The sequence below is a fragment of the Callithrix jacchus genome, chromosome 2 (assembly GCF_049354715.1).
Source record: "Callithrix jacchus isolate 240 chromosome 2, calJac240_pri, whole genome shotgun sequence".
Taxonomy (NCBI): domain Eukaryota; kingdom Metazoa; phylum Chordata; class Mammalia; order Primates; family Cebidae; genus Callithrix; species Callithrix jacchus.
In genome coordinates this window covers 38,968,606-38,995,444 of record NC_133503.1, presented here as the reverse complement: position 1 = coordinate 38,995,444, position 26,839 = coordinate 38,968,606, and the positions used below count along the sequence as shown (strand labels likewise).

Here is a 26,839-nt window from a genome sequence, read left to right as displayed (position 1 = left end):
TTTTTTTAGGTTTTAAGGTAACTTGGGGCTTTTGGCTGTTAGAAAGTGACTTTTTTGGCGGAGCACGGTGGCTCACGCCTGTAATCCCAGCACTTTGGGAGGCCGAGGCGGGCAGATCACAAGGTCAGGAGATCGAGACCATCCTGGCCAACATGGTGAAACCCTGTCTCTACTAAAAACACAAAAATTAGCTGGGCATGGTGGCGCGTGCCTGTAATCCCAGGTTCTCAGGAGGCTGAGGCAGGAGAATTGCCTGAACCCAGGAAGCAGAGGTTGCAGTGAGCCGAGATTGCGCCAGCGCCTGGCGACAGAGCAAGACTCTGTCTGGAAAAAAAAAAAAGAAAGTGACTTTTTTATTTTTCAGACAGAGGCTCACTCTGTCGCCAGGCTGGAGTGCAATGGCGCAATCTCAGTTCAATGCAACCTCCGCCTCCTGGGTTCAGTCGATAGTGACATTTTTTACTTGCCACAGATTAGAAACCCTGTACAGGGACTGTGCATACAAATTACGAGGCCAGTTTTTTAAGGGCTTTATTGGCTTTGTAATTCAGTTGGATTTTTTTTTTTTAACAGAGTCTTGCTCTGTCACCCAGGCTGAAGTGCAGTGGCAAGATATCGGCTCACTGCAAGCACTACCTCCCGAGTTCAAGCAATTCTCCTGCCTCAGCCTCTGAAGTAGCTGGGATTACAGGCGCCCACCACCATGCCCGAGTAATTGTTGCATTTTTAGTAGAGACGGGTTTCATCGTGATGGCCAGGCTGGTCTCTAATTCCTGATCTCAGGCAACCCACCTGCCTCGGACCTCCCAAAGTGCTGGGATTGCAGGCATGAGCCACCGCGCCTGGCCAAGTTTGATTTTTTGAAGGAGAGCATACTATTTTAGTTAAAGCCTTGGTAAAATAACCAGTTTTTTAAGTTGTGTTTCACTATTAAAGAAAATAGATTTTTATGGTACTGATGCAAACAACTATATTGTTGTAGTTTAAGAATACTTATAACTAGGTTTGAAATTTTAGATGAACTAGGCAGAGAAAAACAAACACATTTTAAATTTTATTTACAGGAGTATATTTTACTTACTTGTTAAAGGCTGTAGCTAGCTTAAGACAAGTTTTTTTTTAACTTGAAAAATAAGATAAAGATTAGCAGTATTTCAAGCAAAAGATAAAAACTTTTTTATTAGTTTATTTTATTAATTTTTGTTTTGCTTGATACTTAGAAACATTTTAGCTTTTTATGAATTTTGTACTTTTCTTGTTCCCAGAAACTTTTATTTGAGAGCACTTGTTAAGGTTTTACAGCTTGGTCACAAACGATTTTTTGAAGATAATTAAAACAAAATAACAATCGTCTGTAAATAACAAAATGTTTAGTTTGGATACATTGATGAACATAGTTGACAAGGAAATTTGGTTATTTTTGTGGTTTACAATAACTTAACAAATTTAATTGTTATTAATAGCACATATTTAGACACGAAAAAGACATTTTATACAGTTTCGGAATACATGTTATTATTATCATTATTATTATTATTATTTTTCACTGTTGTTACCCAGGCTGGAGTGCAATGGCACGATCTTGGCTCACCGCAACCTCCTCCTTCTGGGTTCAAGCAATTTTCCTGCCTCAGCCTCCCGAGTAGTTGGGACTACAGCCATGCCCAGCTAATTTTTGTATTTTTAGTAGAGACGGGGTTTCACCATGTTGACCAGGATCGTCTCCATCTCTTGACCTTGTGATCCACTGGCCTTGGCCTCCCAAAGTGCTGGGATTATAGGCGTGAGCCACCGCGCCCAGCCTAACATTATTTTTTAAAATATAACTTGGCTGGGCACGATGGCTCACACCTGTAATTCCAGCACTCTGGGAGGCCAAGGCAGGCAAATGACCTGAGGTCATGAGTTCAAGACCAGCTTGGCCAACATGGTGAAACCCTATCTCTACTAAAACTACAAAAATTACCTAGGCATGGTGGCATGCACCTGTAATCCCAGCTACCCAGGAGGCTGAGGCAGGAGAATAGCTGGAACCCAGGAGGCAGAGGTTGCAGTGAGCCGAGATTGCGCCACTGCATTCCAGCCTGGGTGACAGAGCAAGACTCTGTCTCAAAAATAAAATAAAAAATAACTTATTAGACATATTTTTGCAATTTTCTGTATCTAAACATGTTAAATAATTCTGTTTATCTTTTTAAAGATATTTTAGGGGTTAGGAAAGAAAATTTTGAAACTAAAGTTTGATTTTGGGAAGCCTGTTATATATGTTTAAATTTTAAAACACTTACTATTAAAATAGAATTTTTAGATTACCATAAGTTTTTTTGTTTGTTCTGTTTTGCCAAAATGGTGAGTTAAAAATTTGGAAAAGCAAGCCAGGTGCGGTGGCTCACGCCTGTAATTCCAGCACTTTAGGAGGCTGAGGCTGGCAGATCACCTGAGGTCAGGAGGTTGAGACCAACTTGACCAACATGGATAAACTCCGTGTTTACTAAAAACACAAAATTAACGGAGCATGGTGGCACATAACCTGTAATCATGACTACTTAGGAGCCTGAGTCAGGAGAATCACTTGAACTCAGGAGATGGAGGTTGTGGTGAGCTGAGATTATGCCATTGTACTCCAGCCTGGGCAACAAGAACAAAACTCCATCTCAAAAAAAAAAAAAAAAAAGAAAGAAAGAAAAAGAAGAAGAAGAAGAAATTTGGAAAAGCAAAAAACCATTTATTAGCCTTTTTTGTTACATGGAAAATTTGTTTAAGAGAGAAAGTTCAATTTTACCTTTGCATTAGTTTGCTATTAATGCTAACCTTAATTTTAATGAAACCTTATAGGCAATTCTATTTAATTTTGACCAGTTTGACCATGAAGTGAGATTTTTATATATCTATAACTATTGACAAATTTTGCTAAAGTGTAGATTAGCATTTTAAGAAAACCTCATGGGGCTTTTATTTCAGGGTTTAATTTACAGAAAAAAACATATAATATCCTTTTAGTTAATATGTTTACACATAGACTTTTTTTTACAGGATTAATTTTTACAATGTTTTTACAATTTGCTTAAACTGTTTATTTTATTTAATTTTAAGATAATTTTTTAATTTTTAAGCAAAATGTACATTTTTATGCCTTTTTATACTTTTTTTTTTTAAATGGAGTCTCACTCTGTCGCCAGGCTGGAGTGCAGTGGCACGATCTTGGCTCACGGAAACCTCTGCCTCCCAGGTTCAAGTGATTCTCCTGCCCCAGCCTCCCGAGTAGCTGGGACTACAGGCGCCCACCACCACGCCCAGCTCATTTTTGTATTTTTAGTAGAGACGGGTTTTCACCATGTTGGCCAGGATGGTCTCAATCTCTTGATCTGATCTCGCAATCCACCTGCCTCGGCCTCTCAAAGTGCTGGGATTACAGGCGTGAGCCACTGTGCCTGGCCTCTTTTTTTAGAATTTTTAACTTAAAACACTTTTTCTGTTTTTATATATCTTGCATGCAACTTTATGTTTGGTAGTTTTAATGACATGTTATAATGGTAACTTTTCTCAATTTTTAACTATTATGTAAGGCCTTTCAATGTTTTTTAAATTATGTGCTAGATTCGAATGAAGTGTGACTTTTTTCAGCATAGTTAGGGGCATGGTTACTTTTATATGTTTTTGTCCTTACTGTAATGAACTGCAAGGAAATAGGTACACTGTTTGAAATGAGAAACTTTATTTAGGCAAGCACATGATGTTAAGAGTGGCCTGTGGTACCGGAGACAAGGAATGTTAAGTAATTGACATGGGACTTGTTAAGTTTTAGGAATACTGTAACTTAGGCATACTTAAAGAAACAACTTATTGTTTTAATAGGGATAAGTATATAATGAAAATATTTAATATTTATACCTCCTTTAAGAAGCCCTTTATTTTTTAAGTAGCAAGTAGTGCAAATTAATTTTTAACTTCTTTTTACCCTTTTTTTGCTAGAAATACTTAGGCATAACTAAAACATCCAAACAAATAACAGAAGGGATCAAATTCTTTTTTTCTTTTTTTTACTGTTACTTGAAACTAAAAACACCTTTTACTGTTTTTATATACTTTGCATGCAAATTCTGATTTTTTAAGTAATTAAAATTTTGAACTCTGCAAAACAGTTTAGTGTGATTTTGGAAAACAGTGGTAGAGCTGGAGAAGATACCTAAGAATTAAAACTTAAACCATAAATAGCACTGCTATATTTTAGCATAGCTAACTGGGACATTTAGCAAAAGCACACACACACAATAAAACCTCATAATTTTGCTGTAACAGAATAAAGTAAAATGGCAATATACACAGTATTACTTTGCTTAACATTTCCCTTAAAATATTTGATTTAAGTTCTTTTTTTAGGCCAGTTAATTAATTAGAGCTCTTATTAATAGACATTGCACACATAACACATATATAGCCACACAGACTACCAGAAGAAGATTTAGTAGTTATAAGATTTACATTTGCTAATTTCCTTATTGGGTTATTGGCCTGCTGGTGAGGCCCTTTAAGAACGCAGCTAGGAGAACAATTTTTAGGGCCTAATAAACAAGCATAGCTGGAAGACAAAGACAGATTTTGAGAGGTACTTATTTATTCTTAATTTCAGGGTTTCCATAGGAAAAACAGAGATTTTTCCCAAAATGGGATTTGTAGCACCTTTTCTGTTTTCCCAGGGAGTCCCAGGCCACCAGAAGTAATTTTAGGGTTTTTTATGCATGCACCAAGAGTACCAAGACAGAGTGGAGAAAAGTAATCTTGACTGAGAGAAAAACCTTTTTTAGGAAAACAAGATTTATGAAGAGAAAAACAGAAAGGCCTTTTGAATATACTTATAGCTTGGATATCGATTTTAATTAAGCTCAGCCCTCTTTTTTATTAAGGGTGACAGTGGAGGTTAGAATTATATAAATATTATGCCAAGTCAAATTAAAGGATTGAGTTATGTGCAAGAATTTCCTGCGATAATGAGAGGGATTTTTAGAGAAAGATTGTAGAAGCTGTTACATTTGCCACAAATTACACGTGGCCAAGGACACATTAACATTAGCAATGCTTTTAACCCTAGCCAAATTCCCAGAGAGAGAGAATGGCAGAGGAGGTTAGACTGGTTGGAGTAGTTTTTGAACAGTTGGAGAAGAAGGAGGAGTGGAGTTAAGTCTGAATATAGGGAACCTCTTGCCATTTGCCGTTTTGGTTATAAAGTTGTTAAGGTTCCCGAGAATTTGGAAGTTGAAAGTGTTGTTTTTGGGCCATTGGCTGTTATTATTTAGTTTGTATTGGGGCCAAGCTATATTGCAGTAGAAAATTAAACACTGGCTGGGTGCGGTGTCTCATGCCTGTAATCCCAACACTTTGGGAGGTGAGGTGGGCTGAAGGCTTGAGGTCAGGAGTTTGAGACCAGCCAGACCAACATGGCGAAACCCAGTCTCTACTAAAAATATAAAAATTAGCTGGGTGTGGTGGCTTGCACCTGTAATTTTGGCTACTCGGGAGGCTGAGGCAGGAGAATTGCTTGAACCCAGGAGGCAGAGGTTGCAGTGAACTGAGATCATGCCGCTGCACTCCAGCCTGGGCAACAGAGTAAGACTCCCTCAGAAAGAAAGGAAAGAAAAGAAAGAAAGAGAGGTAGGAAGGAAGAGAGGAAGGGAGAGAGGGAGCGAGGGAGGTGGGGAGGGAGGGAAGAAAGGAAATTAAACACTTCGGCTGTAGGGTTTCCAGTAAGCCAAGTTTGGTGAGATTGCAAAAGACAGCTGTCCAGTGGGGAGGGCATACGAATGTGGGATTGGCTGGCTCTCCTGTGGGCTGGTAAGAGGAAGTCAAGGGTGTTTGTTTTGTTTTAGGCATTCTCAGACAAAAGACAGAGACTCGGAATCCTCTCTCTGAAAGAGGAGGGTTAAACTGAAAAGGATCTGGGCATTTCCAAGATTTTCTCTAGTTTCATTCCATTGGTTCTCCAAGGACCTGGATGGCAGGCCGGACTTTTTCCAGTATGGGGAGAAAGCCAGGAGAAGGCAGATATTGCCAGTTGGCCTAATTAGTGTCCAATGTTGGATGTTTTGGTGAGAACTGGCAAGGGTCCTGGAGCCATGTGAGGAAGAGGAGAGAGAGAGAAAGAAAGAAGCGGGAGAAAGAGGGAGCAAGGGTTAGGGAGTAAAATATCTGTTTCAGGTGGCTGGAGGTGGATTTTTGAGACCTGAAGGTTTTGAGAGCCCACCAGAGGAGTAGCCCCACCCCAAGACTCACAGTTTTCTTCAGATTATTTGTTTTTCCCATGCGGATCACTTGAAAAGTGAAGTGGGTGGCCAGAGACCCTCAGGATCCAAGAGTTAACTTAGGATGAGCTTCCATTACCCACTGCTTCCTGGGGTGCAGGAGAGCCTCTGCCCCCAACACTTGTCCTGGGTTTCTGCACCACATGTAAGAATTAAAGAGGAAAGAGATTTGACAGTTAAGACAGGCTTATTTTAGAGAAAACAAACCTGACATGAGCGTTTGACCTGTTAGGTTAGAGGCACATTTTCTTACAGACTGAGTTTTTAAGGATTGAGGGTGGGAGTTTATTAGAGACATGAACTACTTTTGTGTTTCCTTGTTGTGCTTGTTTGGGAGGGAGAGATGTGTGTTTGTTTTTATACTTTTTTTTTTTTTCCAGCTGCAGGCATACGCAGTCCCTCCACCCCAAGTCTGCTTTTAGTTTCCCTATCTTAATGCCCCTGAAGGGAAAGGAATGTGCTTATTAGGCCCACTGGTTTTACTGGGCCCATTGTATAAGAGGAAGTTTGGCAGTTATCCAAGAGACTTCCCCCCCACCTTCCTCTGTGCCCAGCTCTTTGATTTGTGTTTTACTGTTTGCTTTCTTTGACTGTTTGTAGTTAGAAGAGAAGTGATTTCCTTGAAATGCATAAAGCTAGAAAGGGAGCCAGAACCTAAAGTGGCAGTGTTTGTCTGTGATGACAGTGCCCCTTCTCTGTCAATAATATGATTTAGAGCATCTTTTCATATGCTTATTTGCCATCTCTATATTTTCCTTGGTGAGGTGTCAAAGTCTTCACCCATTTTTTAATCAAATCAAGTTGCTTGTTTTGTTTATTGTTGAGTTTTAAAAGCTCTTTGTATATTTTGCATCAGATAAGTCTTTTGCAGACATTTTCTCTCAGCCTGTAGCTTCTCTTTTCATTCTCTTGGCAACCTCTTTCATGGAGGAGACATTTTTAAATTTTATGAAGTCTAGCTTATCAATTCTTTCTTTCATGAACTCTGCCTTTTGTATGGTATCTAAAAATTCATTGCCGAACCCTAGGTCATCGAGATAGTCTCCTGTGTTATGTCCTTCTTTTTTTTTGAGACGGAGTCTTGCTCTGTCACCAGGCTGGAGTGCAATGGTGCAATCTTGGCTTACCGCAACCTCCGCCTCCCAGGTTCAAGAAATTCTCCTGACTCAGCCTTAAGAGTAGCTGGGATTACAGGCACGCACCATCAAGTCCAGCTACTTTTTGTATTTTTAGTAGAGACAGGGTTTCACCATGTTGGCCAGGATGGTCTCTATCTCTTGACCTCATGTTCCACTCGGCTCAGCCTCCCAAAGTGCTGGGACTACAGGTGTGAGCCACATTATCCAGCCTCTTGTGTTACCTTCCAAGAATGTGATAGTTTTGAGTTTTACATTTAGGTCTCTTACCCATTTTGAGTTAATTTTTTCAAAGCGGGGTGGGTGCGGTGGCTCATGCCTGTAATCCCAGCACTTTTGGAGGTCAAGGCTGGCAGATCATGAGATCAGGAGTTTGAGACCAGCCTGACCAACATGGCGAAACCCCATCTCTACTAAAAATACAAAAATTAGCTGGGCGTGGTGGCATGTGCCTGTAATCCCAGCTACTTAGGAGGCTGAACCTGGGAGGTAGAGGTTGCAGTGAGTCAAGATTGCACCATTGCACTTCCGCCTGGATGACAGAGTAAGACTCCATCTCCAAAAAAAAAATTTTTTCAAAGGATATAAAGTCTGTGTCTAGATTCATGTTTTTGCATGTGGATTTCCAGTTGTTGAAAAAAAACTCTCTGGGAGCTAAATGATGAGAAGTTATGAACATGAAGGAGACAATGGACACTGGGGTTTACTTGAGCAGGGAGGAAGGAGAGTAGCAGAAAAGATAACTATCAGGTACTGGGCTTAATACCTGGGTGATGTAATAATATGTACAACAAGCCCCCCGATGCCTGTTTGCCTGTATAACAAACCTATACAAGTACCCCCAAACCTAAAATAAAAGTTAAAAAAACAAAAAGAAAAAAACTCTCTTTTCTCCATTGTATTGCCTTTGCTCCCTTTTGAAGGATCAGTTGACAATATGAACATGAGTCTATTTCTGGGCTCTCTATTCTGTTCTGTTGTTCATTTTTTCCACCAATACCATACTGTCTGTCTTGATTACTGTAGCTTTAAAGTATCTTGAAGTCAGGTAGTGTCGGTTCTCCAACTTGGTTTTTCCTCTTCAATATTACGTTGCCTATTCTGAGCCTTTTGTACATATTGTTTTTCATAGCAGCCGCACTATTTTACATTTTCACTGTCAGTGCACAAGGGTTCATGTAACACCAATATTGAACACATGCTATTTAGTGGGGTTTTAAAAATAGTAGCCATAATAATGAGTGTGAGGTGGTATCTCATTGTGGTTTCCATTTGCATTTCCTTGATGATTTGAGATCTTGAGTATTTTTTTTTCTTTTTCTTCTTTTTTTTGAGACGGGCTCATTCTGTTGCCCAGGCTAGAGTGCAGTGGCATGATCTCAGCTCACTGCAACCTCTGCCTCCTGGGTTTAAGCAATTCTTCTGTCTCAGCCTCTCAAGTAGCTGGAACTACAGGCATGTGCCACCATGCCAGGCTAATTTTTGTATTTGAATTTTTTTTTTTTTGAGACATTGTTTTATTTATTCTGTTGCTCAGGCTGGAGTGCAGTGGTGCAATCTCAGCTCAATGCAAACTCTGCCCTCTGGGTTCAAGCAATTCTCCTGCCTCAGCCTCCCTAGTAGCTGGGATCACAGGCATGCACTACCATGCCCACCTAATTTTTGTATTTTTAGTAGAGACGGTCTTTTGCCATGCTAGCCAGGCTGGTCTCAAATTCCTGACCTCAAATGATCTGCCTGCCTCGGCCTCCCAAAGTGCTGGGGGATTACAGGTGTGAGCCACTGCACTCAGCCAAGAGCTTGAGTATCTTTTCATGTGCTTATTGGCCACTTATATATCTTCTTTGGAGAAATGTTTATTCAAGTACTTTGCCTTTTCTTTTCTTTTTTTTTTTTTTTTTTTTGTCAGAGATAGAGTTTGGTTTTGTTGCCCAGACTGGAGTGCAGTGGTGTCATCTTGGCTGACTGCATCCTCCATCTCTCAGGCTCAAGTGATCTTCCTGTCTCAGCCTCCTAAACAGCTGGGACTACGAGCACATGCCACCACACCTGGCTAACATTTTTTTTTGTAGAGACAGAGTTTCACCATGTTACCTAGGCTGGTCTTGAACTCCTGAGCTCAAATGATCTGTTTGCCTTGGCCTTCCAAAGTGCTGTGATTACAAGCATGAGTCACCATGACTGGACCTTTGCCCATTTTTTAATCATGTTGTTTTGTTGTTATTGAGTTGCAGGAGTTCTTCATGTATTCTAGTTATTAACCCTTTATCAGATATATGAGTTGCAAATATTTTTCTCCAATTCCATACATTGCCTTTTTACTCTGTTGCATTCTTTGATGCACAAAGTCTTATTTTTGAAATTTTCAATTAAAAAAATTTTTTCAGAGACAGGGTCTCTCTCTGTCACTCAGTTTGGAGTGCAGTGGTGTGATCATAGCTCACTGCAACCTCAAACTCTTGGGCTCAAGCAGTACTCCCACTTCAGCCTTCAGAGTAACTAGGGTTATAGACCAGTGTTGTCGTGCCTGGCTACTTTTTAAAAAATTTTTTGTAGAGATGGGTTTTACTATGTTGCCCAGGCTGGTCTTCAACTCTTGAATTCAAGCAATCCTCCTGCCTTGGCCTTGGCCTCTCAAAGTGCTGAAATTAAAGGCATGAGCCACCATGCCTGGACCACAAAATTTGTAGATTTTAATGTAATACCTTTATCTGTTTCTACTTTTGTTGGCTGTGATGCCATATCCAAAAAATTATTGCTAAATGTAATGAAGTTTTTTCACGATGTTTTCTTCTTCTTTTTTTTTCTTTTCTTTTTGAGACAGAGTCTCTCTCTGTTGCCCAATGATCAGTAGCCTAAGGTGCACATGTTTTCTTTTAAGACATAGTTTCATTCTTGTTGTCCAGGCTGGAGTGCAGAGGCATGGTCTTGGCTCACTGCAACCTCTGCCCCCTGGGTTCAAGTGATTCTCCTACCTCAACCTCCAAAGTAGCTGGGATTACAGGCACCCACTGCCACACACAGCTAATTTTTTGTATTTTTAGTAGAGACGGGGCTTCATCATGTTGGCCAGTCTGGCCTTGAACTCCTGACCTTATGATCCACCTGTCTCAGCATCCCAAAGTGCTGGGATTATAGGCATGAGCCTCCACACATGGCCTTATGTTTTCTTCTTAGAGTTTGACAATTTTTGCTTTGATAGTAATTTGATCAATTCTTAGTTAACTTTTGTATATGGTATAAGTAAGATCCAACTTCATTCTTTTGCATGTGAATGTATATTTTCCCCAGTATCATTGTATGAAAAGACTTTCTTTCATCTATTAAATAGTCTTGGCACATTTGCCACAATCATTTAACCATATATGTGAGAGCTTATTTCTGAGATCTCTATGCTATTCCTTGGTCTATGTGTCTGTCTTTATACTAGTACCACACTGTTTTGATTACTACAACTTTGTAATAAGTTTTGAAATCAGGATGTATGAGATCTCCAACTTTGTTCTTTTTTTCTCCCAAGATTGTTTTGGTCATTCAGGATCCCTTGAGGTTCCATGTGAAGTTTGAAATGGAAGTTTCCATTTCTGAAAAAAAGCCATTGGATTTTGATAAGAACTACATCACATCTGTAGATCACTTTAGAGAGTGTTGATATCATAAGAATATTAAGAGTACCAATGAACATGGAATAGTTTTTCTATTTATTTGTAGCTTTAATTTTTCTGAGAAACATTTTGTAGTTTTCATTGTACAAGTCTTGCCTCCTTGGTGAAGTTTATTCCTAAGTATTTTATTATTCTTTTCCATGCTATTGTAAATGAAATTGTTTTCTTAATATCATTTTCCTATTATTCATTGTTAGTATATAGAAACAGTGATTTTTCTGTGTTTACTTTGTATCTTGCCACTTTACTGAATTTGTTTATTATAACAGGCTTTTTGGAATTTTTAGGGTTTTCTACACATAAGATCATGTCATTTACAAATGGAGATAATTTTATTTCTTCCTTTTCAATGTGGATGTCTTTTATTTCTTTTTCCAACCTAATTGCTCTGGCTAGGACTTACAGTGCTATGTTAAATAGAAGTATTGAAAGTACCTCCCTTGTTCATGACCTTAGAGGGAAAGCTTTCAATTTCTCACCAGGGAGTATGCTGTACATTTGTTGTTGGTGGTGTGTGTGTGTGTGTCTGTGTGTGTGTGTTTGAGATGGAGTTTTGCTTTTATTGCCCACCCAGGCTGGCGTGCAATGACACGATCTCGGCTCACTGCAACCTCTGCCTCCCAGGTTCAAGCGATTCTCTTGCCTCAACCTCCCGAGTAGCTGGGATTACAGGCATGAGCCACCATGCCCAGCTAATTTTGTATTTTTAGTAGAGACGGGGTTTCTCCATGTTGGTCAGGCTGGTCTCAAACTCCTGACCTCAAGTGATCTGTCGGACTCAGCCTCCCAAAGTGCTGGGATTACAGGCATGGGCCACCAGCCCAGACACATTTGTTGTTTTTAAGATGAGAGATGAGCCTGGTGCAATGGTTTATGCATGTAATCCCCATGCTTTGGGAGGCTGAGGTGAGAGGATTGCTTAAGGCCAGGAGTTTGACATTACAGTGAGCAATGAGCTTCGATTGCGCCACTATGTTCCAGCTGGGCACAATTGTATATAAAAAAAAAAAGATAAGAGAAATACCATGATTGAGCCAGGCGTGGTGGCTGACGCCTATAATCCCAGAACTTTGGAAGGCCCAGGCGGGCAGACCATGAGGTCAAGAGAACAAGGTCATCCTGGCTAAGATAGTGAAACCCCATCTTTACTAAAAATATAAAAATTAGCTGGGCATGGTTGCACATGCCTGTAGTCCCAGCTACTCAGGAGGCTGAGGCAGGAGAATCGCTGGAACCCAGGAAGCAGAGGTTGCAGTGAGCTGAGATCATGCCACTGCACTCCAAACTGGGTGATAGAGTGAGACTCCATCTCAAAAAGACAAAAGAAATAGCATGATTGTATGAAGATAGAAACAGTAGAGGGAAAACTTGGTAGAGGGAAAAAGGGAGTCTTGGCTGGAGCAATGTTCTTGAGTAAATAAAAGGGACTGGTATCTAGTTCACAGGTGGAGAGATTGGCCTTAGTGTAAAAACAGAAACAGTCAATTTGTAGTCCCACTCTGCTGGAAGGCAAAGTGTCTGAACAAAGATGCTGATGGGAAGGTGTGGCTCACTGTTTAGAATTCAACTCAGATGTCACCCCATCTGAAAGGAACTCCTCCTGCCATCATTTCTATCCCAACATCATGCATGATTTCCTTCACAGCATTTATCTCTATTAGAAATTGTCTTCTTTATTTGTATCTTTATTGAAATAAAGTTCAATATAAGTTCCATGAGACCAGAGATTTTGTTGCTCTTGTTCAGTTCTGTGTCTCCATCCTCTAAAGCAGTGCCTGGCTCATGGCAAGTGTTCCATAAATCTTCACCAATTTGATTGATTGAAGAGTGAGCTGAGGACTGGATCAAAAGGAAAGTGAGGAAACAGTGAATAGTATTTTACTTCACTAAGTTCAAGTGAAAAGATTTGCACAACTGAGCTTGAAGACCATAAACTGTATCATGGTTCCAGTCTCAAGAATAGTGATTTTTTGGCTGGGCGCGGTGGCTCAAGCCTGTAATCCCAGCACTTTGGGAGGCCGAGGCGGGTGGATCACGAGGTCAAGAGATCGAGACCATCCTGGTCAACATGGTGAAACCCCATCTCTACTAAAAATACAAAAAATTAGCTGGGCTTGGTGATGCATGCCTGTAATCCCAGCTACTCAGGAGGCTGAGGCAGGAGAATTGCCTGAACCCAGGAGGCGGAGGTTGCGGTGAGCCAAGATCGCACCATTGCACTCCAGCTTGGGTAACAAGAGCGAAACTCCGTCTCAAAAAAAAAAAAAGAATAATGATTTTTTTTTTTCCAACTTTGTCCAGCAGTCTCGGGACAGGATTCGTTCAGCCAAGGCTGGAGGTCGGGGTGCAAGGTATCTTCAGAGAGGCCCAAAGATTAAGCAAGTTGTGCTAATAAAGCAAGGCTGATTAATGTGCCCTAAACAGGGAAGGAAGTGAGGCAAAGAAGGGGAAATGGACTGAGAGAAGCAAGGGCTCCACTTCTACATTGCACTTGGTGGTCAGAGAGTTGGTGTGATGTGACAGACTTTATGCTGAAACAGGGGAATGTTGTGGAAGTAGGACTTCCGTTTCTGATTCCAAATCAGTTTTCCTGTAAACTTCCTCTTTTGCTCTTGCTCTATCATCTGGAACCAAATAGACATTAGTTTTCTTTTGTTGTTGTTCTACACTAAGTCAAGACTTTTGCTTTCAAAAAAAACTTGCTCTCTTCCATCCAACCTTCTTTTCTCCAACACAAAACCCCACTTCTTCTAATGTTCAGAGCCCCCTCATTTACCAGATTATGGGAGGCTCTCTATAAAACACTTAAAATTGCATGTAGTCAAAGAAATTGAACACTGACTTGAATCTTTTAGGCTATCTAAAAATTGCTTATTGGCCAGGTGCAGTGTCTCACACCTGTAATCCCAGCACTTTGGGAGGCCAAGGCAGGCAGTTCACAAGGTCAAGAGACTGATACCATCCTGACCAACATAGTGAAACTCCGTCTCTGCTAAAATACGAAAATTAGCTGGGCATGGTGGTGGGCACCTGTAGTCCCAGCTACTTGGGAGACTGAGGCAGAGAACTGCTTGAACCCGGGAGGTGGAGGTTGCAGTGAGCCGAGATTGCACCACTGCACTCCGGCCTGGTGCCTGGAGACAGAGCAAGACTAGGTCTCAAAAAAAATTGCTTATTCTTTTATACATATGATATTGTGTATGATATGTGTTAAAATGCATGCTCTGAATGAAGAGATCCCCCAAACAGGCTTTGTGTGAGCAATATGGCTGTTTATTCACCTGGGTGTGGGTGGGCTGAGTCCGAAAAGAGAGTCAGTGGAGGGTGGAGGGATAGGAGTTGGCTTTATAGGTTTGGGGTAGGCAGTGGAAAGTTACAGAAGTTACAGTTTAGGGCGATTTTTGCAAGGTGAGGGGATTGTAGGGTCTGGAGTCATGAGGTTGACCAAGGTTGGCCAAGGTTAGTTACATAATCCAATTATCTTATCCATTGAGGCAGGGCAAATGAACAACAGAGAATATCTCAAATTAATTAGGCACCACAGAGGTTGAACATTTCTTCCCCTTTTCACGGTTTTTCAGTTACTTCAGATTTTCCAGGAACTCATCTTGAGTGTCCACACAAGTACCAGAGGTTAACATGATGTCCATGGCACTATCAGTCAGCCTAACAGAACTTACAGTATGATTTTGTGGTTAAGTTTAAGAAAGAATGGTTGACAAAGACAGCACAAAGAAAGAACACTACAGACCAATATGTCTTATAAATATGAACACAAGAATCATCAACAAAACACTAGCAAACCAAAGCTAGCAACATATAAAAATAATTATGCATCATGACCAATTGGAATTCAGGCCAGGAGTGCAAGGTTGGTTTTGACAGAGCGGGAGGACTGTCATCTTGGACAAACAACACCACTTTAAGTTCCAGCTCCCTTTCTAACCTCATGCCTTTCAAGGAAATCATTTCTCTTCTAACAACAAGCAGCCACAAAGATCAGACAGTAAAACATGGGTAAGACAGCTCAGGCACAGAGGGAAGTGGGAAAGACTCTTGGGTAACCACCAAACTTCATATGCATACAATAGGCCTCAGTGAAACAGTGGGCCCTAATAAGCACATTCCTTTCCCTTTAGGTGCACTAAGATAGGAAAGCTAAAAGCAGACTGTGGAAGCAGTCATGGTGGGGAGTATGCCTGTAGCTGTAGGAAGATGTATGGGAACAGACACAAAACTCTCCTTCCCAGATAAACAAGACAGAGACACAGGAACATTCCAAGCCTGTGATAAGCTCTCCTGCCCTGAACTCTTAAAAACTTGTAGTCTGTGCTGGAGGCGGTGGCTCACGCCTATAATCCCAGCACTTTGGGAGGCCAAGGCAGGTGGATCACGAGGTCAAGAGATCGAGACCATCCTGGTCAACAAGGTGAAGCCCCATCTCTACTAAAAATACAAAAATTAGCTGGGCATGGTGGTGTGTGCCTGTAGTCCCAGTTACTTGGGAGGCTGAGGCAGGAGAATTGCTTGAACCCAGAAGGAGGAGGTTGCGGTGAGCCGAGATTGTGCCATTGCACTCCAGTCTGGGTAAACTCCGTCTCAAAAAAAAAAAAACTTGTAGTCTGTTAGAGAGAGTGCCTCTGACTTAACTTAGCCAGAAGCTCCTCTCAGGTTTATTCTCCAAAATAAACCTGTCTGTTGAACCACTTTTCATGTTTCTTTTCTCTTTTTTTAATTCTTACAGGTGTAACATCTAAAAATTAATATAATACATCAGAAAAATAGAATTAGACATAAAAAACATGATTATTTAGATAAATGCAGAAGCATGTGACAAAATTTAACACGTTCACACCAAAAAAAACCACTCAAAAAAGGAAAGAAGGGAACTTTCTTGCATGGTAAAGGACATCTGTTAAAAAATCAGTTTATATCATACTTAATAGTAAAAGACTGCTTTTGCCTTAAGATCAGCGACAAAACAAGGTTGTATGTTCTCACAACCTCTATTCAACATTGTACTAGAGGTTCTGGCCATGAAAATTAGCCAAGTAAAAGAACTAAATGGCATCCAGGTTGAAAAGTGGGAAGTAAAATGATGTCAATTCACAGATGATATGAGCATATATATTAAAAACTAGCAATTCACTAACATACATGAAAACTAATCAGCAAGTTCAGCAAGATTACAAAATATAAAATCAACATACAAAAATCTATTGTATGTCAATACACTTTGAATGAATATTCTAAAAATTAAATTAAGAAAACAGTTCCAGCCAGGTGTGGTAGCTCTTGCCTATAATCCCAGAACTTTGGGTGACCAAGGCAGGAGGAGTGCTTGAGCCCTGAAGTTCATGACCAGCCTAGGCAACTTAGGGAGACATTCTTCCTATCAAATCTTAAAAAAAAAAAATTAGCCAGGCATGGAGGCCTGTACCTGTAGTCCCAGTTACTTGGGAGGCTGAGGTGAGAGGCTTACCTGAGCCCTGGGCTTGAGGTTGCAGTGAGCTATGATAGTACCATTGCATTCCAGCCTGGGTGACAGTGAGACCATGTTTCAAAAAAAGAAAAAAGAAAGCAATTCCACTGGCAATAGCAGCAAAAAGAATAAAATGTTTAAGAATAAATATAATAAAAGAAGAACAAACGTACACTCTTAAAACTACAAAATGTTGTTGAAAGGAATTAAAGAAGATCTAAGTAAATGGAATAATACCCCATGCTCATAGATCTCATGATTGTCAAGATGACAGTTCTCCCCTAATTCACCTACAGAGTCAATGAAATTCTGTTTTTTTCTGGTGTGTATGAGTTATTTGATTACGATTAGAAATAATTTCTAATACTTGCTTCTATGCCTGTTGCTCCATGCACCAGACAGGGGGGTTGGATCCAGGACAGGGTGTGGTCCTGCCCGGGGGTGGGTCCCAAACAGATGAACAGATGGGACATCCCCACCTTCCCAATGCCAGGGAGGCTGCTGAGGAGAACCACAAGTTCCATAATAAAATAAAGATTTTATTGGAATAAGCCACAGTGGAGGGTGGCTCATTCCTTGTAGGCAGCTGCTTTCCTCATGGCAGTAAGGATGTTGCTCAGCTCCTCTTGCTTCCTGTTGGTGCAGATATGTGTCCCCACCCTTTTGTTGATGAACTTAAGGGCCCAATTGTCCTTGGAAACCTCAAGCAACTCCATGGCATTCTGCTTGTTTGGGGCAAAGCCATATCCCTCTCAGGCCAGGTCCACACAATCTCAGTGTGCTTGGTGAGGTGCCCATGGTGGTAGCAGCTGAGTCTGGACTTTCTCCTGCACCCCATCATTATGTGGGCCCTTGCTGAGACCCCAGTCATGGGGTGGCACAGAGCTGTGGCTGCTACCTTTCAATCTTGATGAAAGTCTTACAAGAATCCTAACTGGTTTCTTTGTAGAAACTGACAAGCTGATTGTAAAGATTATATAGAATTTCAATGGTTGCGGAATAGACAAAACAACCTTGTAAAAGAAGAACAAAGTTGGAGGACTCAAACTTCCTGATTTCAAAACATTACCTCAAAGCAACAGTAACTAAGACAGAGTAGTAGTAGCATAAGGATAAGCAGAGAGATCAATGGAATAGAAGTGAGAATTCAGAAATAAGCCCATGTGTCTATGGGAAACTGATTTTGACAAGAGTGTCAAGAACAGCCAATGAGGAAACACTAGTTTCTACTAATGGCAAAGGGACACCTGGATATCCATATGCAGATGCATGAAGTTGGACCCTTACCTCAAATCATACACAAAAATTAATTTCATATTAACTGATAACCTAAATGAAAGAGCCAAACTTATAAACTCTTAGAAGAAAACAGAGGAACTAATCTTTGTGGCCTCTGATTTATCAGTGGCTTATTAGATATAACTCCAAAAGCCTGAGCAACAAAATAAATAATAATATACTGGACTAGTACAAAATTAAAAGCTTTCATACATCAAAAGGCATTACCAAATAAAGTGAAAAGACAACCTACAAAATGGGAAAAAATGTTGCAAATTATACATTGGTACTGGTTTACTATCCAGAGTATACAGAGGATTCCTACAACTTGGCAACAAAAAGACAAACAAATCAAGTAAAAAATGGGAAAAGGGCTTGAATAGCCATTTCTCCAAAAATACACAAGTGCCCTGAAAGTACATGAAAAGATGCTCAACATTATTATTCATTAATAAAATGCCAAAAACAAACAGCCAAATTAAAACCTGAGCAAAGAATTTGAGTGAACATTGCCACAAAGAAGCTATAAAAATGGCTAACAAACATAAGGAAAGATGCTCAAAATCATTGCCCATTAAGGTAATGCAAATCAAAAACAGAGAGGGTAGACACCGTGGCCACGCATGTAATCCCAGCACTTTTGGGGGCTGAGTTGGGCAGATCATTTGAGGTCAGGAATTTGAGACCAGCCTAGCCAATACAGCGAAACCCTGTCTTTACTAAAAATACAAAAGTTAGCCAGGAACAGTGGTGGGTGCCTATAATCCCAGCTACTTGGGAGGCTGAGGCAGGAGAATCGCTTGAGTCTGAGAAGCAGAGTTTGCAGTGAACCGAGATCATGCCACTGCACTCCAGCCTGGGTGACAGAGCAAGACCCTGTCTCAAAAAAGAAAAAAAAAAACCCACAATGAGATACCACTTCACACTCACTAGTATAGCTCAACAACAACAACAACAACACACACACACACAAAATGGAAACAATTGTTGGTAAGAAGGTAGAGAAAGAGGAACCCTCATAAATTGTTGGTGGGAATGTGATATAGTGCAGCCACAGTGGAAAACAGTTTGGCAGTTCGCCAAAAAGTTAAATACATAATTAATTTTTTTATATGATCCAATAATTGTACTCCTCAATATATACCCAAAAGAATTGGAAAGGCATATTCAAACAAAATGTTGTACCAAAATGTTCATATCAACACTATGCCCTCTAGCTAAAACATAGAAATGATTCAAGTGTCCACAAGTGGATAAATGGATAAACAAAATGTGGTCTACACATACAATGGACTATTGTTTAGCCACAGAAAGTAATGACCTCTGATACATGTTACAACATACATAAACCTTGACACCATTATGCTAAGTGAAATAAGCCAGACACAAAAGGGCAAATATTGTATGATTCTGCTTATGGTGAGTATCTATAATAGGCAAGTTCAGTGAGACAGTAAGTAGATTAAAGGTTAACAGGGTCTAGGGGGAGAGGAGAGAGGGAGTTACTGCATAATGAGTATGGAGTTTCTGTTTAGGATGATGAAAACATCGAAAATAGTAGCTATGGTTGCACAATACTGTGAATGCAACTAATGCCACTGTATTTATTATACACTTAAAAATGCTCAAAATGGCAAATTTTATTTTAAACAGTAGTCTGTAAGGTTTTTTCTATTACACTTTTTTTTTTTACTTTTGAAACTTCTTTGTTAAAAACTAAGACACAAGTACACACATTAGCCTGGGCCTATACAGAGTCAAGCTCATCAACCTCATTGTATCCCACCACCACATCTTGTCCCACTGGAAGGCGGGTGGGGGCAATTAACAAGCATGGAGCTGTGATCGTTATGATAAAAATGCCATCTTCTGGAATATACCCTGAAGGACATGCCTGAGGCTGTTTTATAGTTAACATTTTTTGTATGTAAATAGAAGTGATACACTCTAAAATAACAGTAAAAAGTATAGCAGGCTGGGCTCAGTGGCTCACATCTGTAATCCCAGCAGTTTGGGAGGCCAGAGATGGTGGATCCCTTTAGTCCAGAAATTCAAGACTAGCCTGGATTACACAGTGAAACCCCATCTCTAAAAAAAAAGTGTAAAAATTAGCTGGGTATGGTGGCATACACCTGTAGTCTCAGCGACTTGGGAGGCCGAGGTGGGAGGATCGCTTGGGCCTGGGAGGCAGAGGTTGTAGTAAGCTGAGATCGTGCCATTTCACTCTAGCCTGGGCAATAGAGTGCAATCCTGTCTCAAAAAAAATAGAGTGAATGCATAAACCAGTAACATAGTCATTAATTATCATTATCAGGAATTATGTACAGTACATATTGCATGTGCTATAATTGCACTTTTATTCAACTTGCAGAGCAGTGAGTTTGTTTACACTAGCATCACCACAAACACTGATTAATGCATGCACTATGATGTTACAACAGCTATGAAGTCACTGGGCAATAGGGATTTTGTTTCGTTTTTTGTTTTTTAGAGATGAAGTCTCTGTTACCCAAGCTGGAGTGCAGTGGCATGATCTTGGCTCACTGATTTAAGCAATGATCTCTGCCTCCCAGGTTTAAGCAATTCTCCTGCCTCAGCCTCCCAAGTAGCTGTGACTACAGGCGCACATTGCCACACCCAGCTAATTTCTTTTGTATTTTAGTAGAGTCAGGGTCTTACCATGTTGCCTAGGCTGGTCTCAAACTCCTGAGCTCAGGCAATCCACCTGCCTTGGCCTCCCAGAGTGCTAGGATTACAGGTGTGAGCCACCGCAGCTGGCAGGGCAATAGGGATTTTTCTGCTCTATTATAATCTAATGAGACTACCCTTGGTTATACAGCTCAAGTTTGACCGAAACATCATTACGTGGTGCATGACTATGTATATATTGCTAGGATGAAAATTAAGGCAAAAGATCACAAATCAATTACCTAACTACATGTTAAGGAACTAGAAAAAGAAGAGCAAAATAACCAAAGAGAGCAGAAGCTAGGAAATAAAAATTAAAGCATAGATAAACAAAATAAGGAATGGAAAAAAATAGAAAATCGATAAAACCAGGAGTTGGTTCTTTTAAAAGATCAACAAAATTGATAAACCTTTAGCTAGTCTGAGAAAAATAAAGAAGTACAAATAACTAAAATAAGAAATGAAAGTACCAGCCTGGGCAACATAGAAAGACCCCATTTCCGCAATTTTTTATTTTGTTTGTTTAATCATCCAGGCCTTGTGGCACACATCTGTGGTCCTAGCTACTTGGAAGGCTAAGGCAGGAGGAGCACTTGAGCCCAGGAGTTCAAGGCTGCAGCATCACACCACTGCACTCCAGCCTGGGTGACAGAATGAGACTCTGTCTGGAAAGAAAGAGAGAAAGAGAGAGGAAAGGAGAGAGGGAGGGAGGGAGGGAGGGAGGGAGGAAGGCAGGCAGGAAGGAAGGAGAGAAGAAAGATTAAAATGAAACATTACTACTGACCTTACAGAAATTAAAATGATTGAAAGAAAATACTTTGGAACACTGTATGCCAACAAATTAGATAATCTAGATGAAATGGACAAATTCCTAGGACACACTTATTGCCAAAACTGTTTCAACAACATGTTTGTAACAAGAGATTGAATCAGTAACCAAAAATCTCACAACAAAAAAGAGTTCAAGGCCAGATAGCTTCACTGGTGAATTCTACCAAATACTAAAAAGACAACACCAATCTTACTTAAACTCTTTCAAAATATAGAAGAGGAGGAAAACACTTTGTGTGTTTGGGGGGGTTGGGTTTCATTTTTTGGAGGTGGAGTCTTGCTCCGTCACCCAGGCTGGAGGGCAGCGGCATCATCTTGACTCACTGCAACCTCCGCCTCCTGGGTTTAAGCGAGATTCTCTGCCTCAGTTTCCTGAGTAGTTGGGATTATAGGCGCATGTCACCACACCCGGATAATTTTTGTATTTTTAGTGGAGACAGGGTTTCATCACGTTGGCCAGGCTGGTCTCAAACTTGTGACCCCAAGTGATTCACCTGCCTCAGCCTCCCAAAGCGATGGGGTCACAGGCATGAGCCACCATGCCTGGCCAAAACAGTTTCTAACACAAGGCCAGTATTTTCTTGATGCCAAAGACAGAGATACCACAAGCAAAGAAAACTACAGACTATTTTTTGTTTGTTTGTTTGGAGACAGAGTCTCGCTCCATCACCCAGGCTGGAGTGCAGTGGCGCGATCTTGGCTCACTGCAACCTCCACCTCCCGGGTTCAAGCAATTCTCCTGCCTCAGCCTTCCAAGTAGCTGAGATTATAGACACCTACTACCACGCCTGGCAAATTTTCGTATTTTTAGTAGAGACAGGTTTTCACCATGTTGGCCAGGCTGGTCTCTAACTCCTGACCTCAGGTGATCCACCAGCCTCGACCTCTCAAAGTGCTGGGATTACAGGCATGAGCCACCACGCCCAGCCTAACTATAGACTATTTTTTATAAATATGAATGTGAAAGTTCTCAACAAAATACTAGCAAATTGAATTCAAAAGCACATTAAAAGGATTATACACAATACCCAGTGGGATTTATCTCAGAAATGCAAATGTGGCTTAAAATAAGACAATCAATCAATGTAATATACCACATCAATAGAACAAAGAGGAAAAACACATGATTATCTCAATAGATGCAGAAAAATCATTTAACAAAATCAAACATCCTTTCACAATAAGTTCATTCAGCAAAATTGGAATGAAGGGAAACTTCCTTTAATGATAAAAAACATTAATGAGAGGACGAGGCGGGTGGATCACAAGGTCAAGAGATCGAGACCATCCTGATCAACATGGTGAAACCCCGTCTCTACTAAAAACACAAAAAATTAGCTGGGCATGGTGGTGCGTGCCTGTAATCCCAGCTACTCAGGAGGCTGAGGCAGGAGAATTGCCTGAACCCAGGAGGCGGAGGTTGCAGTGAGCCGAGATCGCGCCATTGCACTCAGCCTGGGTAACAAGAGCGAAATTCCGTCTCAAAAAAAAAAAAAAATTAATGAGAAACACAGAGCTAACATCATATTCAATAATGAAGGACTGAAAGCTATTTCTTTAAGATCAGAAACAATCTAGGATGTCACTTTTTTTTTTCTTTTTCTTTTTGAGACAGAGTCTCAGCTGGGCACGGTGGCTCACGCCTGTAATCCCAGCACTTTGGGAGGCCAAGGCGGGTGGATTACCTGAGTTCGAGACCGGTCTGACGAACATGGTGAAACCCCATCTCAAGAAAAGAAAAAAAAAAAAGAAAAGAAAAAATGACAGAGTCTCACTCTGTCATCTAGGCTGGAGTGCAATGGTAAGATCTCAGCTCACTGCAACCTCTGCCTCCAGGGTTCAAGTGATTCTCCTGCCCCAACCTCCCAAGTAACTTGGATTACAGGTGCCTACCACCATGCCCAGCTAATTTCTGTATTTTTAGTATAGGCAGGGTTTCACCATATTGGTCAGGCAGGTCTCGAACTCCTGGCCTCAGGTGATCCACCAGCTTTGGCCTTCCAAAGTGCTGGGATTACAGGAGTAAGCCACCATGCCCAGCCTAAGGATGCCACTTTTACCACTTCTATTTACTACTGTATCATAAGTTTTAGCCAGAGAAACTAGGCAAGAAAAATAAATAAATAAAGGCATCTAATTTGGAAAGGAAGAAGTAAAACTGTATTTGCATATGATATGATTCTATAAATAGAAAATCTCATCGAATTCACAAAAACACTATTAGGGATAATAAATAAATCAGGCAGTGTCAGACTATAAGATCAACACACAAAAATTAGTTGTTTCTGTGCAACAGCAATTTAAAATCCAGAAAGGAAATTATGAAAATAAATCCATTTACATGTTTCAAAAAGAATAAAATCCGTTGGAATACAATTACCAAAGAGGTTAAAGCCTTATAAAATGAAAACTGGCCGGGCGCGGTGGCTCACGCCTATAATTCCAGCACTTTGGGAGGCTGGGGCAGGTGGATCACGAGGTCAAGAGATCGAGACCATCCTGGTCAACAAGGTGAAACCCCGTCTCTACTAAAAATACAAAAATTAGCTGGGCATGGTGGTGCGCGTCTGTAGTCCCAGCTACTCGGGAGGCTGAGGCAGGAGAATTGCTTGAACCCAGAAGGCGGAGGTTGTGGTGAGCCGAGATCGCGCCATTGCACTCCAGCCTGGGTAACAAGAGCGAAACTCCGTCTCAAAAAAAAGAAAAAAGAAAACTAGAAAAGAAAAAAAGAAAAAAAAAAAAAACAATAAATGAAAACTAGAAAACGTTGCTGAAATAAATTAAAGAAGACCTAAATAAATGGAAAGACATCCCTTCAATATTTATGCATTGGATGACTTAATATTGACACAGAAAAATTGCATAGAATTAGTGCCCAGAAATAACCCAACATCTATAACTGATTGATTTTTGATAAGAAAGCCAAGATCATTCAGTGGAAAAAAAGAAATAATCTTCAAAAATAATGCTGAGACAACTGGATAACTAATATGCAGAAAAAATGACATTGGACCCCTACCTCTCTCCATATACAAAAATTAACTCATAATAGATTAACAACCTAAATATTAGAGCTAAGCTATGGAACTATTAGAAGAAACCCTAGGGATTAATCTTCATGACCTCTGATTTGGCAATGAACTCTTAGATGTGACTTCAAAAGCATTAGCAACAACAAAAAAATTGATAAATTGGACTGCATAAAAATTAAAAACTTGGTGCATCAAAGGACATTATCAAGAAAGTGAAAAGATATCCTATAGGGTAGGAGAAAATTATGAAAGTTAAATATTTGATAAGGGTGTAGTATACAGCATATATAAAGAGCTTTTACAACTCAACAACAAAAAAGACAATCCAATTTTATTTATTTATTTTTTTGAGACAGAATCTTACTCTGTCACCCAGGCTGTGCAGTGGCATGATCAGAGCTCATGCAGCCTCCACCTCCTGGGCTCATGCAATCCTCCTGCTTCATCCTCCTGAGTACTGGTACTACAGGTGCACTCTACCACATGCAGCTAATTGTTTTTATTTTTAGTAGAGACAAGGTATAGCTATGTTGTTCAGGCTGGTCTCAATCCAGTTTTTAAAAAGACAAGCAACTTGAATGGCCAGTTCTCCACATAGGTTATACAAATGGCTAACAAGCATGTGAAAAGATGTTCAACATCATTAGTCATAAAGGAAACACAAATTAAAGTCACAATGAGATATTAGTACACACTCACCATGCTGCTATAATGATAATTTTTTTAAATAAAATAACAAGTCTTGGAGAGGATGTAGAAAAACAGGAACTCTAATACTTTGCTATTGGAAATGTAAAATGGTGCAGCCACTCTGGAAACAGCTGGCAGTTCCTCAAAAAGTTAAACATATAATTACCATGTGACCCATCAATTCCACTCCTTAGTATATACTCAAGAGAAATGAAAATATATATCTAGACAGAAACTTGCACACAAATGTTTATAGCAGCATTATTAATAATAACCATAAGGTGAAAATAACCCAAATGTTCACCAATGAATGATGGATAAATAGACTGTGATATGTACATTTAATGGATTATTATTCAGCCAAAATAATGATACATGCCACAACTTGGATGAAACTTAAACTAATGCTAAATAAAGTCAGACACTTGCCAGCCGTGGTGGTTCATGCCTGTAATCCCAGCACTTTGGGAGGCCGAGGTGGGTGGATCACCTGAGGTCAGGAGTTCGATACCAGCCTGGCCAACATGGTAAAACCTCATCTCTACTAAAAATACAAGAATTAGCTGGGTGTGGTGACTGACACCTATGATTTCAGCTACTTGGGAGGCTGAGGCAGGAGGATCGCTGGAACCTGGGAGGTGGAGGCTGTGGTAAGCCAAGATCATGTCACTGTACTCCAGCCTGGGTGATAGAGTGAGACTCTGTCTCAAAAAAAATAAAATAAGCCAAACACTAAAAGCTACATACTGTTATTGTTTGGTTTATTTTATATAATATATCCAGAATAGGGAAATACATGAAGCCAGGAAGCTGCTTAGTGGTTATCTGGGGAGGGGAGAGGGAGGAATGGGAAGTGATTACTTAATAGGTATGACGTATTTTGGGCGTGATGGAAAAGTTTTGAAACTAGAAAGAAGTGATGGTTGCACAACAGTGTGAATACACTGAATGCCACTGAATCATACACTTTTTTTTTTTTGTAACGCAGTTTCTCTCTTGTTGCCCAGACTGGAGTGCAGTGGCACTATCTTAGCTCACTGCAACCTCCACCTCCTGGGTTCAAGTGCTTCTCCTGCCTCAGCCCCTTAAGTAGCTGGGATTATAGGCATCCATAGACATCCACCACCATGCCTAATTTTTGTATTTTTAGTAGAGACAGGGTTTCATCATGTGGCCAGGCTATTCTAGAACTCAGGTGATCCCACCTCAGCCTCCCAAAGTGCTGGGATTACAGGCATGAGCCATTGTGCCCTGCATTTTTTTTTCTTTTTCTTTTCTTTTTCTTTCTTTTTTTTTTTTTTTGGTGTGTGAGACAATTTCGCTCTGTCGCACAGGCTGGAGTGCAGTGGCACAATGTTGGCTCACTGTAACCTCCACCTCCTTGGGTTTAAGCTTTTCTCCTGCCTCAGGCTCCCAAGTAGCTGGGATTACAGGCACACACCACCACACTCGGCTACTTTTCGTATCTTTGTGGAGACAAGTTTTCGCCATGTTGGCCAGGCTGGTCTCAAACTCCTGGCTCAAGTGATCTTCTGCCTCGGCCTCCGAAATTGCTGGGATTACAGGTGTAAACCACTGCTCTTGGCCACACTTTAAAATAATTAATTATATGTAACATGAATTTCGCCTCAATTAAAAAATTCAAAAAGAGGAAATGAAACTGTGAACAGTTACAAACTCCTCTAAGTACTACAAGTGGGATGTGTAGGGAGATGTTGAGGCTTAGCAAATGCCTGGCTCA

At 40.5% G+C, this 26,839-nt stretch overlaps 1 protein-coding gene across 1 annotated transcript; it reads right to left on the bottom strand.

The window, feature by feature from the left end:
* Positions 1 to 1,966: 1,966 nt before the first annotated feature.
* LOC128931416 (uncharacterized) lies at positions 1,967 to 5,868 on the bottom strand. Its single transcript, XM_054252378.2, has 2 exons — positions 5,308 to 5,868; positions 1,967 to 2,098 (listed from the first exon to the last, which is right to left on the bottom strand). Exons 1-2 carry the CDS (start codon positions 5,866 to 5,868, stop codon positions 1,967 to 1,969), a joined length of 693 nt encoding a protein of 230 aa, XP_054108353.2.
* Between the last annotated feature and the right edge of the window lie 20,971 nt (positions 5,869 to 26,839).

Bases quoted from the DNA above. Each gene is read 5' to 3' on its own strand.
- LOC128931416 (XM_054252378.2), bottom strand. From the start codon at position 5,868: ATGCCTAAAACAAAACAAACACCCTTGACTTCCTCTTACCAGCCCACA. The intron at 2,099-5,307 runs GCCCCAATACAA...AGACAGAGTCTT, and splicing joins TTCTACTGCAATATAGCTTG to GCTCTGTCACCCAGGCTGGA.